This window comes from Dipodomys merriami, unplaced genomic scaffold (genome assembly GCF_024711535.1).
Source record: "Dipodomys merriami isolate MVZ:Mamm:240054 unplaced genomic scaffold, mDipMer1.0.p SCAF_70, whole genome shotgun sequence".
NCBI classification, from domain to species: Eukaryota; Metazoa; Chordata; class Mammalia; order Rodentia; family Heteromyidae; genus Dipodomys; species Dipodomys merriami.
In genome coordinates this window covers 4,606,033-4,629,881 of record NW_027206291.1, presented here as the reverse complement: position 1 = coordinate 4,629,881, position 23,849 = coordinate 4,606,033, and the positions used below count along the sequence as shown (strand labels likewise).

Here is a 23,849-nt window from a genome sequence, read left to right as displayed (position 1 = left end):
CTCAGTACCACATACACAGAAAAAGCTGGAAGTGGTGCTGTGTGCCCCAGAACTGTTATTACAAAAAAAAAAAAAAAAAGAACCTTAGTGTCTTCATCTGCGACCTGAGTAGGGAATGCACCCTAAGCCCCTAGGGGGGGGGGGGATAAGGGAGGGCAGATGGTTCAAAGGTGGTATAAATAGGTGACAAGATGACTTAGCTGCTGGCTCACAGTTGGGGAAACCAAGGCCCCATGGTGGGGCAGCGCTGGCACCTGAGGAAGCCCCAGCGTCTGGCAGTGGCTGCTGGAAGTGTACAGGGAGGGAGGTGGGTAGCCCCAGGGTGGCAGAAATGACATGGCAAGCCTGTAACTGGCCTGAGCAGTTGCAGGACCTGCTGGAAGGAAGGGGGTTTTACTACAAGGTCACTTTACAGGGACAGAAAAAGAGCCCACGAGAGTCTCTCAACCCCTATGGTGAGCTCGAGAGCTCCCATGGGCCACGGCAGGGTGACAGTGGCTCATGCCTGTAATCCCAGCTAGTCAGGAGGCTGAGGCCTAAGGATCACAGTTCGAAGTCAGCCTGGACAGAGAAGTCCATGTGACTCTTATCTATAATTAACCAGCCAAGAGTTAGACTGGAGGCATGCCCCAAGTGGTCGAGCACCAACCTTGAGTGAAAAAGCCCAGTGTGACTGTGAGTTCCTGAGTTCAATTTCCAGGTCTGGTGTACGCACACCCCGTCCCCCCACCTCCCCCCCAGCCCTGATATGAGGCTGGGGAGTGGGTCAGAGCTTCATCTCCAGCATCCTACCCTACCCCCGGCAAAACAATATCTGCCCTTAGGAAGAGGCAGCCCAGTTCCCCAAACACAGGCCCAGACAGCCCTGGAAAGCTGTTCCAAAATGTCCACCCGGGGTCTTGTGGCCACAGCCTCACCTGCACAGCCATGCCAAACAGCAAGCAGGCAGGTTAAGAGGCCAGCAGCCCCTGCAGCCCCATGCACAGGCCCACGGGAGCCCAAGCCCAAAGTCACCTGCAGGAAAGGAAGGGCTCCCCCTCCTATCTGAGAGTCCCTCAGCACCCCCCCCCATAAGAGCAGTCTAGACCCACCCTAGGCTTGGGCGGGGCAAGCCTCCCACCCCTGACAATGGTGACCTCGCATTGTGAGAGCCCCCACCACCCATGAGCAAACGATTCACAGGGAAACTGAGAAAGCAATGTCTGCCATGCTGGGTGCACAGCAGGTGTCACAACCAGAGGCCAGAGTGAGAGGTTGATGAGTAAGTAGTTCCTAAGCCAGCCTCCAAACCTTAGCTCTGTTGTTTTACAGATGGAGAAACTGAGGACAGAGGGAAGTGGTTGGCTGGTGGTTGTTCCCGGCTGGGGCAGAGCGGTACTGTGCACCCTGCTTGGCTGGGTTCCACTCCACACAAACTGTACACCCACCTTCCCCCACCCCCCACCACGACCTTGGGCCTGGCTTCCGTTCCAAGAACCAGCTTCTGTCTATAGATCTTCATGAGGACCAGGCTGCGTGCCAGCTGGAGCAGGGACTGGCAGGGCCAGGAGAGGCCGCCACACCCACCCGCTAGGGCCGCCCGCCCGCTGCCCCGGGGTGGATGCCAATGAAGTAGGAATTATGGGGGTGAGGTGGGGGGCAGACCTTTAAGGTGTGGTGGAAAGGAAGGTATAAAAGGAGGCAAGACACAGCCCACGTGAAGTCCTCGAGCCCCAGTGACAATGGAGGTCTTGGGCATGCGTGTCCCTGTATCCCCCTGTCCCTCCTCTCTGTCCTTCTGGTCACCCACCCATCTACCTATCCCTTGGTCACCCTCCCGCTGTCCTCCTGTACACTGGCCTCTCAGTTCCCAACAGGGGATTCTAGGCCCAGCAGTCATAAGGCTTGAACTCAGGGCCTGGGCACTGTCCCTGAGCTCTTTTGCTCAAGGCTAGCACTCTACCACTTTGAGCCATAGCACCACTTCCATTTTTTTTTTGGGGGGGGGGGGAGTTCGGCCTTTACTGCCTGGGCTGGCTTGGATTCTCGATCCTCAGACCTCAGCCTCCTGAGTAGCTAAGATTACAGCCCCAGACGATTTTCACATGTCCGTTACCCAGCATGGGTCAGCGCCGAGTGACAGGTCTGCCTTTGCTGACCAGACCACTGGGATCTGGTCCCAAAGGTGCAGGTTCTAAGTTTGGGTGTGGAATGAAAGCTTGCAGGCTGGCCCTGGAGCTGACCCTACACACTCACTTGTTCCCCCACCGCCCCCCTCCCTCTGGCCCAACCCTGACCATAGGGCAAGGCCATGTCCCGGCACTGGGGGCCTTCAATGGCCAGATTAGTTACCGTTTAACCCCCTGTGACCCCCCCCCCATTGTCCTCAGCCATGCACAGCTGGGCAAGCAGAGAGGAGGCGGATCACCGCCGCCCCGCGCGCGTGCCCACATCGCCAGGCTGCACCCCAGCTGCTCCCGGCCCGGCAAGGGGTGAACAGGGCTGCTGGATTGGGGTCACTAGGCAGCATCACAGGACTGGGGACAATGACCTTAGGGGTCAAAGCACTGGCTACAAGAGAGCTGCCAGACATGAGTAGCCTCTATCTGGATAAGGACCAGAGTGATCGCGGGAGGTGGCGGAGGGGAGGTGGGTCGGGTGGGAAACTGAGGCTGGAACGGGCTGGTCTGTCTGTCTGAATGAGGCAGGGGCTCGGTCCCTGTGTCTGCGCCTCAACGGCCACAGGTCGACATCAGCACCTCTGTTGTATACCCACATGGGTGGCAGGCAGCTGACCTGTGCCCAGGGCTGGCTGGAGCGGGAAGGAAGGTAATGGTTAACAGCCCCCTGCCTGGTCTGCACGGCCGGACAGGGCACAGCATGCACGTCTCACGCGCACATTCCCCCGCCACACGCCTGTGCAGCAGTCACCCGGGGCACACCCAAAGAGGCTGGCCCCGTCGGAACCAAACTGTTCCCCGTGGTAACCCTGCCATACCCACAGACACGCTAGATGCTGGAACACACATGGCCACAGAGCAACACAGTCACGTCGGCCGAGCGCCCAGGGCTCACACTTATAATCCTAGCTACTCAGGAGGCTGACTTCTGAAGACAGTGGTTCAAAACCAGCCGGGGCAGGAAAGTCTGTGAGATGACTACACACACACACGCATGTGCACACACACACACACACACACACACACGCTGGAAGTGGCTCTGTGGCTCAAGTGGTAGAGTGCCAGCCTTGAGTAAAAAAGCTCAGAGACAGTACCCAGGCGCTGAGTTCAAGCCCCAGGACTGGCACACACATTGGCCACACGCACATACACAAACACAGACACACAGGCAGAGGCCTGAAGTGACACATCGACACACAGCCACCTCCAGAGAAGTCCCTGTGGCCCCAGCCCACACATGGCCACATAGAGGCCCACGGGTAGGACACGCCAGTGACTGAGACAGGGGAAAGGCCAGGAGACGCCCACCGGGAGGGCCCAGGACGGCTGACACAAGCCATCACTTGCCACCAGCCACCAGCCTCCATCAGGCCCAAAGCGGCTCTCACCCTGCGTGCCCTGCGTCAGGGCCACTGCGCCTCTGGGCACCGCTCCCTGGGCCGTGGCGTGTGTTATTAGAAAGCATAGGGCGGAGTTGGCACTTGGCAGAAGCTGGGCTAGGGAGCCGAGCCATGGCGGCGGTGACCCAGGCGGCTGGATGGTGACGCAGGGACCAGATAAGGCCCTTCCGGCTGAGTCAGCGTGGTTCCCAGGGCTGGCACGGGTTAGGGCACCTTGCCAGGCTTGGTGGGCAGGCCCCTTTTCCCCGGCCCACCACAGCCCGCTGGCCCCGTGCCAGGAGCCACAGCGGCTTTGATGAGGCTGGTGCTGCCTGCCAAGGGGCTGCCCACACCTCCCCTCTCCTGCCCTCTCCTCCCCTCCCCGGCAGAGGCGGGCCAGGTTCCAGAGCCCCAGGAAGACGCCCTCCTGGGCCGGCCGCCAGGGCTGGCTCCCAGCCCACGGGACACACACACTCTGTCTCGCACGCCAGACAACATGGCCTTTGGAGCCCGGAGCCTGACCTCCAGTTCTTTGCCCAGGAGGTACTCTGTGCTGAGCACCACGGTCCTGTCTTTCCCTGAGCCCATCCACCCAGCAGCAGTGTCTTCCACATCCACTCCTGGGACTAGAACTCTAAAATCCCCGCCCCCCTCCCCAACATCTCCCATCCCCTTGGGAAGGCTCACATCCAAGCCCAAGTCTACTTTTCCCAAATGTTCTACTTCAGACACATTGTTCCAGCAAGCCCTTCTCTAACAGGAGAACTTTTTTTGTTGTTGTTTTTTGTTGGTTATGGGGCCTGAACTCTGGGCCTGGGTGCTGTCCCTCAGCTCTTCAGCTCAAGGCTAGCGCTCTACCACTTGAGCCACAGCGCCACTTCCAGCCTTTTCTGTTTATGTGGTGCTGAGGAATCGAACCTAGGGCCTCATGCATGCAAGGCAAGCACTCTACCACTGAGCCACCTTCCCAGCCCCAACAGGAGAACTCTTATGTGTTTTACAAAGCCCCAGCTCCAAACTCCCCTTCCCCTGGACAGCTTGATCCTTAATCCTCTTGATCGAACCCAGACCAGACTCCCCAGAGATGTGTCCAAGCCACGTGCTATGTAGTTCACACCTGTGATCCTAGCTACTGAGAAAACTGAGATGTGAAGATGGCAGTTTGAAGGTAGCCTGAGCAAGAATTCTATGAGACTCTTCTAGCTTCACATTAGCCGGCAAAAAAAGTCCAAAGTGGAGCTGTGGCTCAGTGGTAGACGTGAAAAAGCTAAGGGACAGACTCTGAGTTCAAGCCCTAAGACTAGCACAAAAAAGAAAAAAGTCAGGCACTAATGGCTCACGTCATCCTACCTACTCGGGAGGCTGAAATCTGAGGATCACGGTTCAAAGCAGCCCAGACAGGGAAGTTTATGAGATTCTTATCTCCAATGAATCACCAAAAAACTGGAAGTAGCACTGTGGCTCCACGTTTTAGAGTACTAACCTTGAGTGAAAAACCTCAGGGATGGCACTTAGGCCCTGAGTTCAAACCCCACAACTAATTAAAGAGAGAGAGAGAGGGAGGGAGAAAGAGGGGTGGGTGGGAGGAGTCCAGATCTGGTTCTGGCTCTACCCAGACTAAACAGGATGTAAAACCAACCATCTTCTCTTGGGCCCCTACCTGATACTGCCCCAAGCAACATGAGCCCTAAGATGTTCTTTGTGGTATTATTTACAATTGATCGGGTAGACAGATGTGCAGGTGTCCAGAACACCCTGACTGTAGCAGACAGGGGCAGAGGTGATAATAAGAAAAACAGCGCGTCACCCTCCGTGTTTGGAACCTGCCAAAGGTCACACCTTAAGACACCCAGCAAGTCTGTTTCCGAGTGTGAACAGGGAGGGACAGGAGAGGGCCGGACAGGGCAGGGCAGGGCAGGGCCGGGCTGGGCCCTGCTAGGCTGCCAAGCCTTCTTGGAAAGCTTCCACATCTTCCTCGCTACCAGCATGCTGTCTGGTGTCTGTCCCTTCTCAGTAGATCTGAAAAATGTATCGTTCAAAGCTGGGTGTGGTGGCCACAGGAAGGATCTTAGAACTTGGGAAACTGAGGCAGGAGGATGGTGAGTTCTGAGCCAGTCTGAGCTACACAGAAAGAGCCTCAAAAACAAAACACTTAAACAACAACTAGCAAATGTGAGTGTGTATTTTCTTTTCTTTCTTTCTTTTTTCTTTGGTGCCAGTCCTGGGGCTTGAACTTAGGACCTGGGTACTGTCCTTGAGCTTTATCACTTAAAGCTAGTGCTCTACCACTTGAAACACAGCTCCACTCTGGCTTTTTGGTGGTTAATGGGAAATAAACCACTGGCACCAGGTTCAGTGTGTATTTTCTTTTTTTTTTGTCTGAGACCAGGATTTGAACTTGGTACCTGATGCTTTGGTACCTCATTGGCTAGAGCTCTACCAACAGAGACACAGGGCCTCCAACCCTGTATTATTTAAAAATAAAAAACTTTAAAGGTCACACTGGATCTCTGAACTGCTCGCAGGCTAATGTATGCTAGGCAGAGAGGAACAAGGCTATAGAGGCCCAGGGAAGAGGGCAGGAAGCCAGGACCCAGCCGTATCTGACATCTGGAATGCATCCAGCACTAGGTCTCTTGAGTTATTTTTACTCAAGGCTGGTACTCTACCACTTGAACCACAGCTTCACTTCCAGCTTTTTTTTGTTGGTTATAGGACTCGAACTCAAGGCCTGGGCGCTGTCCTTGAGCCTCTTTATTCTAAAGGTTAGCAATCTACCACTTGAGCCACAGTACCACTTCTGATTTTTGAGTGGGTAATTGGAGATAAGAGTCTTACAGAGGGGCTGGGAAGATGGCTCAGTGGTAGAGCGCTTGCCTTGCATGCCTAAGGCCCTGGGTTTGATTCCTTAACACCACATAAGAAAAAAGAAAAAAGCAGGAAGTAGCGCTGTGGCTCAAGTGGTAGAGCACTAGCCTTGAGCTGAAGAGCTGAGGGACAGTGCCGAGGCCCAGAGTTCAGGCCTCACGACCGGACACACACACACCCCCCCCCCCCCCCGCCAAAAAAAAAAAAAAGTCTTACAGAGACTTTTCTGCCCAGTCTGGCTTCGAACTTTGATCCTTAGATCTCAGCCTCCTGAGAAGCTAGGATTACAGGCATGAGCCACCAACACCTGGCTACACTTCAGCTTTGTGCTGGTTAATTAGAGATAAAAGTCTCATATAGACTTTTCCTGCCCAAGGTGTCTTCAAACACAATCATCAGATCCCAGCCTCCTGAATATCTAGAATTACAAGCATGAGCTACTGGTGCCTGATTTTTGCTGGCTATTTTTGAGATAGGGTCTTATGAGTTTCTCTGCCTGTGCTGGTCTCGAACTTCAATCCTTCCATTCAAGCAACCAGGATTATAGGGATAAGCCCTCCGGCAAAGTGCACAGCTTCACTGCCTGTTATTTTGGCAGTGCTGGGGTTTGAACTGGAGGCCTTGTACTTGGCTTGGCAGGTGCTTATCCCTTGAGCCCAGCCTCCAGCCCTTCATTTCTGCATTCCTGAACTCAGCCAAACCATGCATGGCAGGCACGCTTCACCTTGGAAGGTACAGAGAATCTCAAACCACACTGAGATACCGTGTCACGTGGCTGGATCTCAGTCACCCCCGAGGAAGCAGAGGCCCTACAACGCAGAGGAGGGCAGAGGCAGTGCAGTACAAAGCCATCCACAGGCCCCCAATAGGTAAATACAGAATGAATATCACACCCAGCCATCCCACCCCAGACCACAGCTAAGAGAAAAGTACTTGGGGCTGGGAAGGTGGCTCAGTGGTAGAGCGCTTGCCTTGCATGCATGAGGCCCTGGGTTCGATTCCTCAGCACCACATAAGCAAAAAGAAAAAAAAAAAAAGAGAAAAGTACTCAGCCACACAAAAACTCCTTCAGCTTTACAAAACCAGAGAACGGGCACTAGTCAGTGGATATGCGCAGCGTGGTCTAACCACATTGGAATATCACACTGCCACGAACAGGACGGGCTGGGGGTGGGAGGCAGGAGGGGGCAATGGAGAAATGATTCATGGGAATAGAATTATCTTTTGGAAAACTGACCAAAGTCTTTGGCTGTACACACCTGTGAATGTACAACAAACTACTGGATTAAAGCTAGATATGGTGGTGCACAAATGCAATCTCAGAACTTACTAGTTTCAGGCCAGCCTGGGTCTGTTATCTCAACAACAACAACAACAAAAGCCACACTCTGGTGGCTTATGTCTGTCATCCTAACTACTCAGGAGGTTGAGATCTGAGGATCATGGTTCAAAGCCAGCCTGGGCAGGAAAGTTCGTGAGATTCTTATCTCCAATGAACCACCAGAAAACAGAAGTGGTGCTGTGGCTCAAGTGGTAGGGCACTAGCCTTAAGCTGAAAAGCTGAGGGACAACACCCAGGCCCAGACCACAGACAAAAGAAAAGCTAAAAGTGGAGGTGTGGCTCAAGTGGCACCAACCTTAAGCAAAAAAAGCTCAAGGACAGTGCCCAGTCCCTGAGTTCAAGTCCAGGACCAAGAGAGTGAGAGAGCGAAGGAAGGAAGGAAGGAAGGAAGGAAGGATAACTGTAATCCTAGCTACTCAGGAGGCTGAAATCTGAGGATCTTGGTTTGAAGCCAGCCCAAATAGGAAAAATCCATGAAATTATTATTTGGGGGGGGGGGGCGCGGTCTGGTCGTGGGGCCTGAACTCTGGGCCTAGGTGCTATCCCTCAGCTCTTCAGCTCAAGGCTAGCACTCTACCACTTGAGCCACAGCGCCACTTCCAGCTTTTTTCTTTTTGCTTATGTGGTGCTGAGGAATCGAACCCAGGGCCTCATGCATGCAAGGCAAGCGCTCTACCACAGAGCTACCTTCCCAGCCCCAAGTCCATGAAATTCTTATCCCCAATTAACTACCAGAAATTCTTATTCCCAATTAACTACCAAAAAAACCGAAGTGGGGGCTGGGAATGTGGCTTAATGGTAAAGTGCTTGCCTAACATTCATGAAGCCCTGGGTTCAATTCCTCAGTATCACATAAACAGAGAAAACCAGAAGTGGCACTGTGGCTTAAGTGGTAGAGTGCTAGCCTTGAACAACAACAAAAAGATACCCATGCCAAATTCAAGCCCTGGGACTGACATAAAACAAACAAACAGAAGTGGAGCTGTGGCTCAAGTGGTAGAACACCAAACTTAAGACAAAAAGCTCAGGGACAGCACCTAGTCCCTGAGTTCAGGGATAAGCCTCCTCTCCCCCCTCCCCCCCCCCCCCAAAAAAAAAGAGAATAGAATAGTGAATTGTGTTTGTACATAGGTCTCACATCTCAATCTGCTTTAGTTATTTATGATTCAATGTGATTTGCGCTGTTGAGACTGAAAAGCATCTTAAGATTTGGGATGGAGAGTTAAGAACAGTAGGCTGGCCACTGGGAGCCGGGCGTGGCTGTGTGGGTGACAGGAAGCCGCCAGGATGTACGTGTGATGCCAAGAGTCAGAGATGGTAATCATGGCCCGTGACGCATTCCATGCCGGTCTGGTCTGCAGCTTGGCCAAGCAGAGTAGCTCCCCTGGGGCACACAGCAGCCAGCTGCTCCCCAGCCCGGCGGGCCCCCAGCCCCCCACCCACAGCGAGAATCACAGCTGTAGAGGACGGCAGGCGGAACTCTGCACCGCTCTGCCAAGACTGGGAAGGAAGACGTGGAGACAGTGCCAAGTGGCTGCAGGCCGGCCAGGGCTGCCACGTGCCAGGAAAGCCGTGGGGCGGGATCCAGAATCCACAGAGCCCTCGCCAGGGCTCTACATCTGCTGGGCTGGCGGAGCTGCCAGGCTACTGTTGACATGGGATGCACAGGTGCCCGAGCCAGCTGGGCAGAAGGCGGCCAGCTGACAGACTGGGCACAGATGGGTGAAGGATGAGGCCCCGTACTGCAGGGTCAGCCTTCGCCTGCCCACAATACCCCCAAACCCAATCATCATCTGATCCCATCTCCCATGACACCCTTCTGGGCTGTGGTAGGAATCTGACTCTACATACTGTTCTACCCCAGGACCCTGGCACAGGCTGTGTCCTCTGCCAGGCATATTTTCCTGTACACCTGGCTCCTAATAAGGGGTCAGCCTAAATGTCCTCTCGCGGGAGTCTCCCCAATGTTTCCTGCTAACATGGCCAGATACCTTCTTGTTCCCCCATGGACTTGTATGAGCACTGGGGGACCTGGCTCATATAGTAGGTTCTCAATAAGCACAGGAGATAGGTGTTGAGGTTTCCTGCCTGGACTGGGGCTCGATTTCTCCTTCTCAACTTTTTGCTACAGAAACTCCTACAGGACTCCTGTTTCTGGAGCAACTTTGAACCCCAAACTAAGTGTCCCCCAGACAATGACTCTCCCAGGAAGCTTATTTGGGCTCAGAGCTCCTGACCTTCATCCCCTGTGTCTCTGTACACAGGGTCTTGGATGGACCTTGGACCCCAAAGACTGGCTAGCTCTAGTCCTGCTCTTGATTGAGCTATGACCCTGCAAGGTGAAGCCGTCTGTCTGGCTCAGACCCCTCAGCCAGGGCCAGACCAGATGGCAAATGCCAGAAACTGATAAACATGATTCGAATAATAAACATAATTCATAATAAATATAACTCACCCACCGGTGCTCATTTGTATCTTTTTGGTTGTAGTTGTTGATACAAGTTTGAACTCAAGGCCTCATGCTTGCTCAGCTGGTGCTCTACCACTTGAGACCCGCCTCCAGCCTGTTTGTTTTTTCTGCCTGTCTTGGGGCTTGAACTCAGGGTCTGGGCTCTGTCCCCGAGCTTGTTGGTGTTCAAGGCTAGCGCTCTACCATTTGAGCCACAGTCCACTTCTGGCTTTTTCTGAGTAGTTTACTGGAGATAGTCTCATGGACTTTCCTGCTTGGGCTGGCTTTGAACCTTGATCCTCAGATCTCAGCCTCCTGAGTAGCTAGCATTAAAGATGTGAGGCGCGAACCGCCAGCACCCAGCCTTGCTGGTCTTTTTGCTGGTTAATTGTAGATGGGTTTCACAGACTTTTCGCCCTCACTGGCTTGGAACTTCAGTCCTCCAAATCTCAGCCTCCTGAGTGGTTAGAATGGCACAAGCTACCGGCGCCTGGCTCATTTCTATCATCTGAAATCTAGAGATTCCTCTCCAGATGCTGAAGCCTGCTTCTTCTCATCTGCAAGATGAGATCCAAACAGTACAGACCACTGAGCACCCCAGCCCTGGGAGGGTGGGACACTGAGGTGCGTGCACAAGACTACCTGAATACCCAGAGACATTTCATGCAAGCAGAGCCGTTGGGGATGGACACTGCTACACCCAGGAGCACAGTCCTCTGTGGTAGGTCAGCTAGCCCTCTGCTCACCTTCACCTCCAAAAGCCAGAGCTAGAGCAGAAAGCAAGGACATCACACAGCCCAGGTGGTGCCACCATAGCTTCCAAGGGTGGCCGTGGACAGCAGGCTAGAGACAGCCTCCAACCGACCTACCTTCCTGTACCAACATGATGTCCGTGCCCTGCACCTTCAACTCTGCCCTAGGGTAACACCTAGCCACAAACCCTAAGCCAAAACCTCTCTTGTCCTACATACACCTAATACGCAACCCTTAACAAGTCTAACCCTAACCAACCTCTCACCCATAACCTTAACCAACAACTATCCAAAACCTAACCATACACCCTAGCCCACAGTTAAATCTAACCCTAACCTGCTTCCTAGATGTAGCCCAAACCCTAATATAACCCTTTCACCTAGTGCCCACCCAAACTAGCTCTAAAACTAACCCAACCTAAATCAGATCTCATACTCTCCCTTAGCTCCACCCTGCCTCTGGTCCTGTGGCTTGAATTCTGGGCCTGGGTACTGTTCCTGAGCTCCTTTTTGCTCAAAGTAATGCTCTACCACTTGAGCCACAACTCTACTTCCAGCTTTTTCTGTGACTAATTGGAGGTAAGAGTCTCATGGACTTTCCTACCCCGGCTGGCTTCAAATTGCAATCCTCAGATCTCAGCCTCCTGCGTAGCTAGGATTACAGGCATGAGGCAGAGCCTAGCTCTTCCTTAGGTTTTGTTTTGGTTGGTTGTGGTGTGGGGCTTGAACACAGGGCATGGGCACAGTCCTGGAACTCTTTTGCTCAAGTTTTGTGCTCTACCACTTTGAGCCACAGCTCCACTTCTGGTTTTGGAGTGCTTAATTAGATAAGAGTCTCACAGGGACTTTTCTGCCCAGGTTGCCTTTGAACAGCGATTCTCAGATCTCAGTCTCCTAAGTAGCTAGGATGACAGGCTACCAGTGAGCTACCAGTGCCTGGCTCCCTTAGCTTTTTTTGCTCAAGGCTGGCGCTCTACAACTTGAGCCACAGCTCCACTTCCAGCTTTTCAATGATTAACTGGACTTGAGAGTCTTATAGGTTTTCCTGCCTAAGCTGGCTTCAAACCATGATCCTCAGGACCCCAGTCTCCTTGAGTAGCTAGGATTATAGGGGTGAGCCACCAACTTCCAGTCCTAACCCTAATGTTAAGCCTAGCAGCTGCCTTGATCCAACATTAACTCAAACCCTAATCCTCCCACCAGCCCAAAACCTAACCCTGACCCTACCTATCCCTAATGCTAAACCCAAACCCTAACCCCACACAAGATACATACAACTTACATCCCTTTTTTATCTGAGTTTTTGGGCACCTGTAATGAAGTCTCTACAGACCATAGGGGCTGATATTCTTTTCTATCAAGCTCCTACAGGCACAGAAAATGGCACACCACCCCCTTTTTGCCACCCAAATCAGACCCAATGTGGCAGCTGGTACCCGGGCTCAGGCTGCCCTGGGAAGGCATCTCTGCTGGGTCTCACAGCCCAAGCCACCCCAGGCTGCGTCCTAGGCTGGGTTAAGTGGTGGGAACCACTGGCAGCCACCATGGAGGAGGTCGGGGGGCAGAGCCCAGCTGGCCTCGGCCTGGAATGCAGGCCCAGCCAGTCACCCGACTACCATCTGGTTCCCATCTGCCCGGCCAGCGGCCAGTGCTCGGCCTGACTTCAAAGGCTCCCTGCCGGCCACTTCCTCTGGCCTGGCCGCCTGCGGGGAAGGGCTAGGGCGGGCCTCTGCTTCCTCAATGCCCCTCCTGGGCCCAGGAAACAATCAGGGGGGCCCTTGACACCCCCTTTAGGCCAGTGCCAGCGTGGAATCACCCATCACCTCCTCTAAGCCTTACGTGCCTGGCTTTTCCTCTACGGTTGTTTGAACAGTCACCAAGCGCCCCTGAAAAGCCACAGGGGGCCAGCACCACAGAGCACACCAGAGAGCCTGCTGTATGGCCACGCCCTATGCACACACATATACACAGATGCACATATGCCTGAATATGTGTGCGTGTACACACACACACACACACACACGCACACACACACACACACACACACACACACACACACACACACACACACACACACACACACAGAGCTCTCAAGCTAACTGGACTCCATGTGGCTTCCTGGAGTCCACCATCAAAGTTCCAGACATGGATCCAGCCTGCTCAGACTTGCCTAGCTCTGTTGTCACCTCCTCGGCTTGCTTTGGGGTGATCACAGAGCATTCCAGGCGTTTCTCCCCCCGCCCCCACTTCCACACATACGTCTGGTGCCCTGTGTGTCCCGCCCCAGCCTTCACTGCCAGGCTCATCTCAAACACATACAATGGGTGCCAGTCTGCCTGACCTGCGACACCCGATACATTTCTACTTTGGCCACCAGATGACACGGAACGCTGCTTACCTGCTTGAACTGCTCCTCATACGTCCAGTCCCCGTGGTCCGGTGGCTGCAGTTGGGGTACAACATGGGCAGCGCCTCCAGGAAGGGCAGTGCCAGGCCCTGGCCGCTCCGGGCCACCCAGCACCCTCGTTACACCATCTCCACGGAAGGTCTGGGCCAGCTGGGCCTTGCGGGGAAACAGGCCGGCAGAGCCCAGGCCAGCAGGGCCTGGGGGGCCCAGTCCTTCCTCATCTTCATCCTCCTCATCCTCGTAGTCATCCTCTTCATCCTCATCCTCCTCACCCAGGTCTTCCTCAAGTTCTTCCTCCTCCCACTTTGGCTTTCTAGGGTAAATGCAGGGCACCAACCAGTCAGAAGACAGGAAGATTTATCAACCCAGGGAAGGTCTGGCGGTGCCCCAGCCTCAGTTCCTCCTCCTCCCTGAAAGTAAGGAGAGCTGGCCACCTGCTCAGACTATAGGGACCTTGAGTATCTCCCACTCCTACTTGGGGCACTAGATCTTGGCATTCATTCCTGGCAGGCCTCATCCTAATGCAGACTTTCCCTGCCTGATCCTCAACCACTGTGGCCACACATGGCTAGGCCAGTGTGAAATTGGATCAAAGCAGCCAGGTGCCATGGGTGGCTCAGACCTGTAATCCCAGTTGTTCACAAAGCTGAGATCTGAGGATCGCAGTTCCAGGCCAGCCCAGGCAGCAGCAAGGTCCATGAGACTCCTATCTCCAAAGAACCACCGAAAAGCCAGAAGTGGAGCTCAAGTAGTAAGAGTGCCAGCCTTGAGCAGAAAAGCTCAGGGACAGTGTCCAGGCTCTGAGTTCAAGACCCAGGACACACACACACACACACACACACACACACACACACACACACACACACACACACACACACACACACACACACACACACACACACACACACACACACACACACACACGCAGGCAGCACACACTCCGTATGCACTGGCTCATCAACGTCGCTCTCCCTTTCAAGCCTCAGTCCCTAGATCAGGGACACCAGGCCCCAGACCCCAACTCACAATTCCTCATCATCTGATCCCACATCCTCGAAGCGGCTGTCTCCTTCTGTGTGTCCTGGCCCCTCCCTGCCTCGGCCAGGCAGGTCTGGGGAACCTGGAGCCCCCTCTTGGGTCATGTCCTCATCCTCTGAGCCTGGGGGGCCGTCCTCCAAGCCACCGGGGCTAGACGGATGCCCCAGGCCTGCAGCAGCTGCCCGCATCGCAGCCAGGGCAGCCATCTGTGTCCGCTGCATTCGGGCATTCTCGGGCTCTCTGTCTTCATCTGGGGTGGCCCGGGCTCGGGCCGGAGGTCCAGTGGAGGGAGATTGGGCTGGTGGAGGCTGCCGGGCCTCCAGCTCTTGGCGAGCTCTCTGCTGTCGCTGTAAGAGCGTTTCCATCACAGCTTGAAGCTTCATGGCCCTGCGGGCCGGGCCGCCACCACCACCACCCCGGGCACCAGGGGCAGGCGGCAGGGGTGGCCCCTGTGGGGAGGGGGCCTGGCCACACTGCAGCGTGGGGGCCTCGGGAGAGCCGGGGCAGTGCAGGGTGGCGGGGAGTGGGGGCGGGGGCCGCCAAGCTCAGACTGAAGGCTGGTGGAGCATGCCAGTGGCAGGTGGGTGGGCAGATGCCTCCTCAGACAGGGCACCCAGGGGCAGAGTCTGGTATCTGGTTCATTCACACGTTTGCAGAAACCTTGAGGGGGAAGGAGAAAAAAGAGGGGAGTCAGACCATGCCGAGCCCTTCCAATTCACCCATCTCAAGAAATCACACTTGAGTCTAGTGCTGGTGGCTCACGCCTGGAATCCTAGCTACTCAGGAGGCTGAGATCTGAAGATTTCAGTTCAAAGCCAGCCCAGGCAGGACAATCCACAAGACACTCATCTCCAATTAACCACTAGCCTCGAGCAAAAAAAAATTCATGGATAGCGCCCAGGCCCTGAGTTCAAGTCCCACCACTGACAAAAAATAAAAGAATAAACAAGTCAGACCTCAGGCAAGTGCTGGTAGCTCACACCTATAATCCTAGTTACTTAGGAGACTTGAGATCTAAGGAACACAGTTTGAAGCCAGCCCAGGCAGGAAAGTCTATGAGCTCTTTCAATTAACCACCAAAAAGGCAGAAGTGGCACTGTGGCTCAAGTGGTAGAACCCTAGCCTTGAGTGAAAAAGCTCAGAGACATCACCCAGGCCCTGAGTTCTAGCCCCAGTACAGGCACGCGCACACACTCACGCAATATGCGTGAGCGCGCACACACACCCACACACCCCAGACCTCGAGGGCGCACACACACACACACACACACACACACACCCCAGACCTCGAGGACACACACACACACACACACACACACACACACACACACACACACACACATACACACGACCTCGAAGAATCCTGTGGTCTGGGTGTAAACCTGGTGGCCCCAGTGGAGGGCCCCCCAATCCACCATCCACCCTCCCTCCAGCAGGTCCAAGGACCAGCATTACCCACCCCGGATTCCCAGCAGCCCCCTTCCAACCCAGCCGCGAGGAAGCACGTTGCCACCATCGAGCCGCCTGGGACACCCTGGGTTATTGCCTCACAGGCAGAGTCAAAGGGGACCTGGCGTTCCTGCACTCTGATTGGCTATCGCTGGCTGCAGGCCCCAAGCATCTATATGGGTTCTGAGTTCTGGTTCTGAGTTCTAGGTGCTGCTCACACCTAGAAGAGTCTGGCATCGGAGAGGTCCCAGGTACCCCTTTCTCAAGAGATCCAGAATCTGTACTTGCTGTATACAAGTGTGGGCAAACCTCCTCCTCCCTCCCCACTGGAACACCAAGCCTTAGCCTCTCAGGCCTCAGTTTCCCCACCAGTGAAATGGCTGGGTAACAGTCCCTGCTTCATCGCACCCCCGTGGGGACAAAGGGGGCTCACCATGGCCAAGGCAGCCACCCCCACCCCCAGGTGTCAGGGAAGAGAAGACACTAGGAGGACTCCCCATGGTACAGATGAGGGAAAACGAGGTTGGAGGAGATCCCTGTCTTGAGAGCTACCCACACTGCCCCTTTTTGCAGAAAACAAGGGTCCCCAGTATGCAGTTCTTGTGGGGGGGGGGGAGATTCCCAAGGGAGTAAATAGCCCAGAATACAACATTCTGTCTCTGCCTGGAGTCTCCCTCAGCTCACCACAAACACTAGCCGCCCAGAATCCATGAGGGATACCCCAGAACCAGAATCGAGGTCCCCCACCTCCACCCTGGGCCCCTTCATCCCACCCACCCAGGCCAATAAACCAGCTGGGGCAGAAATCCAGCAGGACTGGTGTCATCCCAGATGCTCCTCCCGGGGGACAGTGAGGGAGGAAGCAAAGCTCCATCTTTCAAAACAGAGGGTGCAGGAGGCCACCCCAACCCTAACCTGCCAAAGGAACCCCAGGGTTCACACAAAGCTCCCAGGATTGTTGCCCTGGAAGACAGGAGGGAGAAGGAGGGGCAGCTTCCAGCCCGAGGCTTTGGGCTGCCTGCCTGCTGCACTCTGGACCCTCGGGTGACCTCCACCCAGGGGACTCTGGCAGAATAGATTCCCCCAGTCTTTTGGGGGGAAGGGGGATCCTACTGAAGCCACAGGGGCCACGACTCCCTCCCCAGACATCCTGGACCCCAGATCCGCCTGGCCTTCCAGCAGAAGGGACAGGGTGCTGTTGGGGGCCTAAGGTAGATGTTCCTAGGGGAGAGGGGACAGGCCCTAGCCCCACAGGGCCTCAGGTCCCTGTTGGTACAGTGAGGGCAGGGTGGGGCGAGGCACAAAGACCTTAGGGGCCAGAACACTACAGAGTGACCCATCAGACCCTTGTCCTGGCCAGGCCAGCAGGAGCAGCACCCAGACCCACCCCTGCCCCCAGGGCAGCTGGTCAACCCCCCCCCCACACACACACACTGACCCAAGAAGTGCTGAAGGGACATTTCTGGCCGGGTCTGGTCTGGTCAGCCACCCCTCCCCCACCTTTGACAACTTCAAGATGAGCCCCCCCCACGGAAACGGGCCAGGCCACGCCCCCTCGGGGGGGAGGAGAGAAGGAAGAGGCCAGAGGAAGCCACGCCTCCCCACCAGCCCCCCCCTCCTCTCGTGGGCCTGCAGGGTTTAATGACCCTTCCGGGTCGCTGGGTGGGGGAGGGGAGCAGGGCAGGCCTCCACAGAGGGGCCGCCGGGGAGGAGGGGGCAGGGGGGAACCCCAGACCCCCATCAGCACCATGAACCCTAAACTGGCGACGCCTGCCCTTTGGAGACCCCCTCCCCCCCAAGAGCCCTTTGTCCTGGGGGTGGGGGGGCCACCACCCCACATTTTATGACAGCTCCACCAGGAGGGCAGTACCAGGCGGGAAGTAGGTGCTGGGTGGTCCTGAGGACCTGGCAGGGGTGGGGAGGGGGGAGACCTAGGGCCACACCCTCTGCACTCTGCACCCCCCCCAAGCCGGGGGGGGGAGGAGAGAGAGAGAGAGAGAGAGAGAGAGAGAGAGAGAGAGAGAGAGAGAGAGAGAGAGGTCACCCGCTTGGCCGGGCCTTGCAAAACATGGTTATTTAAAGAGTTGTGCAAGGCTGGGGCCGCGGGTGGTGAAAGGGGCCCCTCACTCCGCCGCGGGAAGAGGAGGGGGAAGGGCAGAAAGCTGGGGAGGGGGGTTGAGAAAGTGGGGAGCCCCCCCCCTCCCAGAGGAAGTGAGAATAGCAAATCCGAAAAGGCAGCGGCAAAAGACGACAAAACCCCCAGGTCAGGATTTCAAAGGCTTCTTGGAAAGCGGTAGATTTGCATGGGGTGTGTGTGTGTGGTGGGGTGCGGGGAGTGGGGTGTGTGTGGAGAGCCCGGGTGTCCAAAAACGGAAGGTATTAGACAAGCCCGCCGCCCAGCCTGCGCGAACGTTGGAGCTGACACACGCGCGCGCCCCGCGCTTCCTGCGCCCCGGATTTTGTACCTTAGAAGGGGGGTGTGGGGGCATCCTGCTGGGACTGAGGAAGGGGAACTTATTCCTGAGCACCCCCTCCCCAGCACCTCCACTTCCCCGGGCCGGGGGAGCCTGGGGCCGGCGCACCCCGAGCTGCGGGACGCGGTCCCAAGTGCCCGCGAGCCGCTCGGGGAGGGTCCCCGGGAACTGCCCACCTCCGGGGGGGGGGCTGGAGAAGACACCCAACGGGGGTGTCGGCAGGGAAAAGAAATAGAGCTTCCCCCCCCGTCCCCAACTTCCATCCCGAGGGAGCGCAGCCCCCCGCGGGCGCGCACGCAGCGCCCATTTCCTTCCGCCGGGTCCGCGGAGGGCCGCGCCGCCAGCCGTGGGGCTCCGAGACCCGGCCGCGCACCACGGGCACCCCGAAACCCCGGCTGTGGTGGGGGGGACGCTCGTCCCGCAGAGCCCGGGGGACCCGTATCGGTGTCGCTCGCCTAACTTTGGAGGGACCCCCCCTCCGTCCCTCCCTCCCACGCCACCTCCCCAGGGCGCAGGGCGCGCAGCCCCGGGGTTCCACGGCCTTACCGTGCGGAGCGGCTCCGGAGGGGGGGACCGGAGCCCTCGACCCCCGCCCGGCCTCCGCCGGCCTCTCCCGGCCTCGGCCCCGCGGCCTCCCCGCCCCGCGCAGCCTCTCGCCCCGGCCTCCCCCGCGCTCGGTGCGCGCCCGCCCGGCTGCCGGCCGCCCGCGGGGGCCGGTGCGGCGCGCCCCACTCACCGACTCCGCGGCGGGCCGCGTCCGCGTCCGCACCCCCGCCCGTCCGGATTGGGACGAGACGCCCCGCGCGCGCGGCCGGTCCCCCCCCCCGCCCCGCCCCTCCCCCACGGCGCTCCCCGCCCCGCAGACAAATCACCGGGTGACAAATCGCTCTCAGATGCAAATACCTCGCCGGTGATTCAGCCGCCAGGCCCCCGGGACGCGGGAGGGGTCTGCCGGGCCCCCACCCCTGCTCCCTGACGGCCCCGCCAGTCCCCGCCGTTTGCACAACTCCTCCACCGGCGGGGGCGGGGGGGGGCTGGGGATCCGCGGGAGGAGGCGGCGGAGGAGCCGGGCGGGGGGGGAGGGGGAGGCGAGCAGCAGCGGACGGAAATTTTTTTAGGTCTCGGCCCCTTTAAATAATAATAAATAATAAAAAAGAAAGGGAATGGGGCTGCGGGAAGCTCCGCCCCCTCCGCCTAGGGACGGCGGACAAAGTGCGCGCCCAGGCCCGAGGCGCACAGGACGCTCTGTGTGTGTGTGTGGGGGGGGGGGGTGTGGGTGTGTGTGGAGGGGGTGAGTGCGGGAGGGAAATGGGGTGAGGTGGGCTCCTCCCCCCCCACTCCCCTGCGCGCGTGTTCTGGGGAAGCCAGTCCCGGGACTCTCTCCCTTCCTCTTCTCCGGAACCTAGCATGGAGCTACGGAGCTCGGAGTTTCACCTCTGCCCCTTGGGGCCGAGCCGCCGCCGGCGAGGTTCCCGGCACGGCGGGCCTCGGGGTTCCCGGCGGTGGAATGGGCTTGGAGCCCGGCACCGGCCGGCCGACCGACCGGGGCTGCGGGGCGGGGAAGCGCGAGGCGGGCCCTCCCGGAGGCCGCGCGCGTGCGGGCCGCGGGGAGGGGGCGCGGCCTGGGCGGGGCCCGCGGGGCGCGCGCGCGCGTGGATGGTGGCGGATCCCCTCGGGCCTCGCTCCCGGGGGGGCCCGGCGGGGGGGGGGGGACCCGGAGGGGGGGGTGACCCGGACGGGAGGGGACGGGGGGACCCGGAGGGGGGGACCCGGAGGGGGACCCGGCGGGGGGACGGAAGGGGACGGGGGACCCGGGGGGGGGACCCGGAAGGGGACCGGGGCGGGGGACCCGGCGGGGGGACGGGAGGGGACGGGGGACCCGGTGGGGGGGACCCGGTGGGGGGGATCCGGAGGGAACCCGGCGGGGGGGACGGGAGGGGACGGGGGACCCGGAGGGGGACCGGGGCGGGGGACCCGGCGGGGGGACGGGAGGGGACGGGGACCCGGCGGGGGGGGGGACCCGGTGGGGGACCCGGAGGGGGGGCTGTCCGCAGCCGCCGGGGGCCGGGCACCCCCCACCCCCAGCGTACAGCGCGGGGATCGGTGCATCCCCCCCTCCTGACCCTCACTCGGGGCAGTTGGGGGGTCCCAGGCCAGACTCCTCTCTGGAGCTCAAAATGGAACGCTTCCCCCCGACCCCCCCCCCCTCCCGCCCCGGGCCTGGGGCAGCAGGTGGCCGGCCCGGCCTCCCCCCCTCTCGGGTAGCTTGGCCCGCTGGGCAGCCCCTGCGCCCCGCCTGAGGCCCAGGTTCCCCCGGCCTAGGCTTCTCCAGCCCCTGCTTCACCCCGTCCCCAGGCAGAGCTGGAAGCTGTTGCCCCAGAGGGGTAGTTTAGAAACACCCCCAGGTGAGGTGGGGGGGCCCAGGCTGGTGGCTGGCCCAGCCCGCCACACCCCAGCTCAGGTCGCTAAGACTATTGACAGCGGGAGGTAGTGGCTCAGGCCTGTCCTCCCAGCTACTCTGGAGGCTGTGATCTGAGGCTCGCAGTTCAAAGCCAGCCCCAGCAGGAAAGTGTGTGAGACTCTATCTCCAACAAACTATATTAAAAAAAAAAAAAAAAAGAGGAAGAAGCTGGAAGTGGAGCTGTGGCTGCATTAACCTTGAGGAAGAAGCTCAGGGTCAGTGTGTGAGCCCTGAGTTCAAGCCCCAGGATCCACAAACAAAACGAAGCAAAACAAAAGGCTGGCTATGACCCATCCAGTGCTGGTGACTCACATCTGTAATTGGGTTTCAATTCAAAGCCAGGCCAGGTCAGAAGAGTCCATGAAACTTATCTCCAATGAAACAAAACAGAAGAAACAGAAGAAGAAGAGGAGGAGGAGGAGGAGGAGAAGGAGGAGGAGGAGGAAGGAGGAGGAAGGAGGAGGAGGAGAAGGAGGAGAAGGAGGCGGCAAAAAAAAAACAAAACAGAAATCTAGTCATGGCTGAAGTAGTAAAGCAGAAAGCTAAAGGACAGCACCCAGGCTCTGAGCTCAAACTGTATGTAGTACCACACCAAAAAAAAAAAAAAAAGCCGGGCACCGGTGGCTCATGCCTGTAATCCTAGCTACTCAGGAGGCTGAGATCTGAGGATCACAATTCAAAGCCAGCCCAGGGAAGGAAAGTCTGTGAGGCTCTGCAATAAACCAACAGAAAACTGAAAGTAGCACTGTGGCTCAAGTAACAGAGTGCTAGCCTTGAGCCGAAGAGCTGAGGGACAGCGCCCAGGCCCAGAGTTCAAATCCCACCACTACCACCAACACAAAGGTAAAGGGCAGAGTAGAGGGGGAGAAGGCCCTACCTCTAAGGGCAGAGTGGTATTGAGGTTCCCCCCAGGGGTAGGAGGGTAAGGGGCTACATTAGTCACAGCTGCCTCCACTGAGGATTCCTATTTTTAGCCCAGGGAGTGATGGGGGAATTTATACACAGACTTGCTGGCTCCGAGCTGCCCTATGGGTGGGCAGCAGGGTAGATGTCATGGGGATCTTTCTGTCTCTTAAGCCTGAGCAAAAGGTTTTGGGGAGATTCTATCTCAAACAGTGACTGAGTGCTGTGGGGCATGCCTGTCATCCCCAATGATAGCACAAGTAAGAGAACTGAAGCCCAGACTCACCTGGGAAACATACTAAGACTATGTTAAACTTATACCTGCTGGGGTGCCAGCATAATCTTAGCTATTCAGTAGGCTGAGATCTGAGGATTGAGGTTCAAAGCCAGCCTGCCTAGGCAGGGAAATTCATGAGACTCTCATCTCCGATTAATTAATCACAGCAAGGCTACCAGTGGAGTTTCCGCTCAAGTAGTAGAGCTCCAGCCTTGAACAAAAAAAAGCTAAGGGATGGAAATGTGATTTTAGTGGTAGAGTGCTCGCCTAACATGCATGAAGCCCTGGGTTCAATTCCTCAGCACCACATAAAGCTGGAAGTGGCACTGTGGCTCAAGTGGTAGAGCACTAGCCTTGAGCACAGAGGCGCAGAGACAGAGCCCAGACCCTGAGTTCAAGCCCCGGGACCAGAAAAATAAATAAATAAAAAGCTAAGGGACGGCACTCAAGCTTTGAGTTCAAGCCCTAATACTGGCACCAAAATAAAATAACCCACATGAAAAGGGGCTACTGGTGTGGTTCATGTGGTAGAATGCTTGATTAGCATGCAGGAGGCATTTGAGGGAATGTCCCTGTACAAATTCACCCAGACTCCATTTTCATAGCTCTTCCCATTTTGGGGGCGGGAGAGAGAGGGAAGGGGCAACATAGTCCAAAATTAAATATACTCATGTTGGGGGTTCACACCTGTAATCCTAGGTACTCAGGAGGCTGAGATCTGAGTATCACAATTCAGAGCCAGCCTGATCAGAAAAATCTGTGAGCCTCATGTTCAATGAACCACCAAAACAGCCAGAATTGGAGCTGCAGCTCACATGGTATAGTGCTAGTCTTGAAAGAAGCCCAAGGACAGTACCCAGGCCCAGAGTTTAAGCCCCAGCACCAACAATATACAGAACAAAGAAGAAAAAGGAAGGAAGAAAGGAAAAAGCTAGGAAGAGTACTCATAACCTGACTAATGTACCTGTAACCTATACATCACCTATCACTATTTTTTGTCGGTTGTGGGGCTTGAACTATGGGTCTGGGCACTGCCCCTCAGCTCTTCAGCTCAAGGCGAGCACTCTCCCACCTAAGTCACGGCGGCACTTCCGGTTTCTAGTGGTTAATAGAAAAGCCTCATGGACTTTCCTGCCCAGGCTGGCTCTGAACCGTGATCCTCAGATCTCAGCCTCCTGAGTAGCTAGGATTACGGGTGTGAGCCACCAGCATCCAGCCACCTATCTCTTTTATAATAACAATTTTAAAAAGTTAGGCACCAGTGGTTGAGGACCACAGTTCAAAGCTAGCCAGGCAGAACAGTCTGTGTGAGACTCTTATCTCCAATTAACTACTCAAAAACTGGAAGTGGAGCTGTGGCTCAAAGTGGTAGAGCTCTAGCCTGGAGCAAAAGAGCTCAGGGACAGTGCCAGGTCCTGAGTTCAAGCCTCATAACCACCACCAACAAAGCAGTAAAAAAAAAAAAAAATTAAAATTAAAAAGCAAAAAGTGCTCAACTCTCCATATGTCATATACATATGTTCCTCCTTAAATTTCTTACCTCAGGGCCTTTGTACTGATTGCCCCCACTAGTAGTTGGTCTGCCCTTCCCTTCCCTACATGGCTTCTTGCCCTGTTCTTTCTGTGTCAGAGTCCAGGGCCCATTACCCCTAGATGGCCCCTGATATCTCCACTGAGACTTTTTCTGTTGCAAGAGTTGTATTGACTTACCTCACTCTATTCACAGCAGGATCCCCAGTCCTGAGAACAGAGCTACCTAAGGAAGTTGGTGAAATGAATGTCTTCCTGTGTCCTGTGTCCCCTCCCTAACTCCCTTGTTCTCCTGGGCTTTTGGTGTCTGTGCACACAAGTCTCCAAATTATACATACATACTATGCATACAAACCCAGGC

At 56.6% G+C, this 23,849-nt stretch overlaps 1 protein-coding gene across 6 annotated transcripts in view; it reads right to left on the bottom strand.

The window, feature by feature from the left end:
* Arid3a (AT-rich interaction domain 3A) overlaps positions 1-19,318 on the bottom strand; it is a 40,956-nt gene extending 21,638 nt beyond the window's left edge. For 2 of the 6 annotated variants that reach the window (XM_070008483.1, XM_070008489.1), the window contains exons 1-3: positions 19,054-19,111; positions 14,383-15,054; positions 13,348-13,669 (exon numbers count right to left, since the gene is read on the bottom strand). In XM_070008483.1, coding sequence (XP_069864584.1) covers positions 13,348-13,669; positions 14,383-14,777 — 717 coding nt within the window. In that variant the 5' untranslated portion in view covers positions 14,778-15,054; positions 19,054-19,111. Of the gene's footprint in view, positions 1-13,347; positions 13,670-14,382; positions 15,055-15,853; positions 15,975-18,863; positions 18,935-19,053; positions 19,112-19,220 lie in introns of those variants that run through there. The other 4 variants (XM_070008484.1, XM_070008486.1, XM_070008485.1 and 1 more) reach the window with 4 other exon arrangements.
* Positions 19,319-23,849: the final 4,531 nt, after the last annotated feature.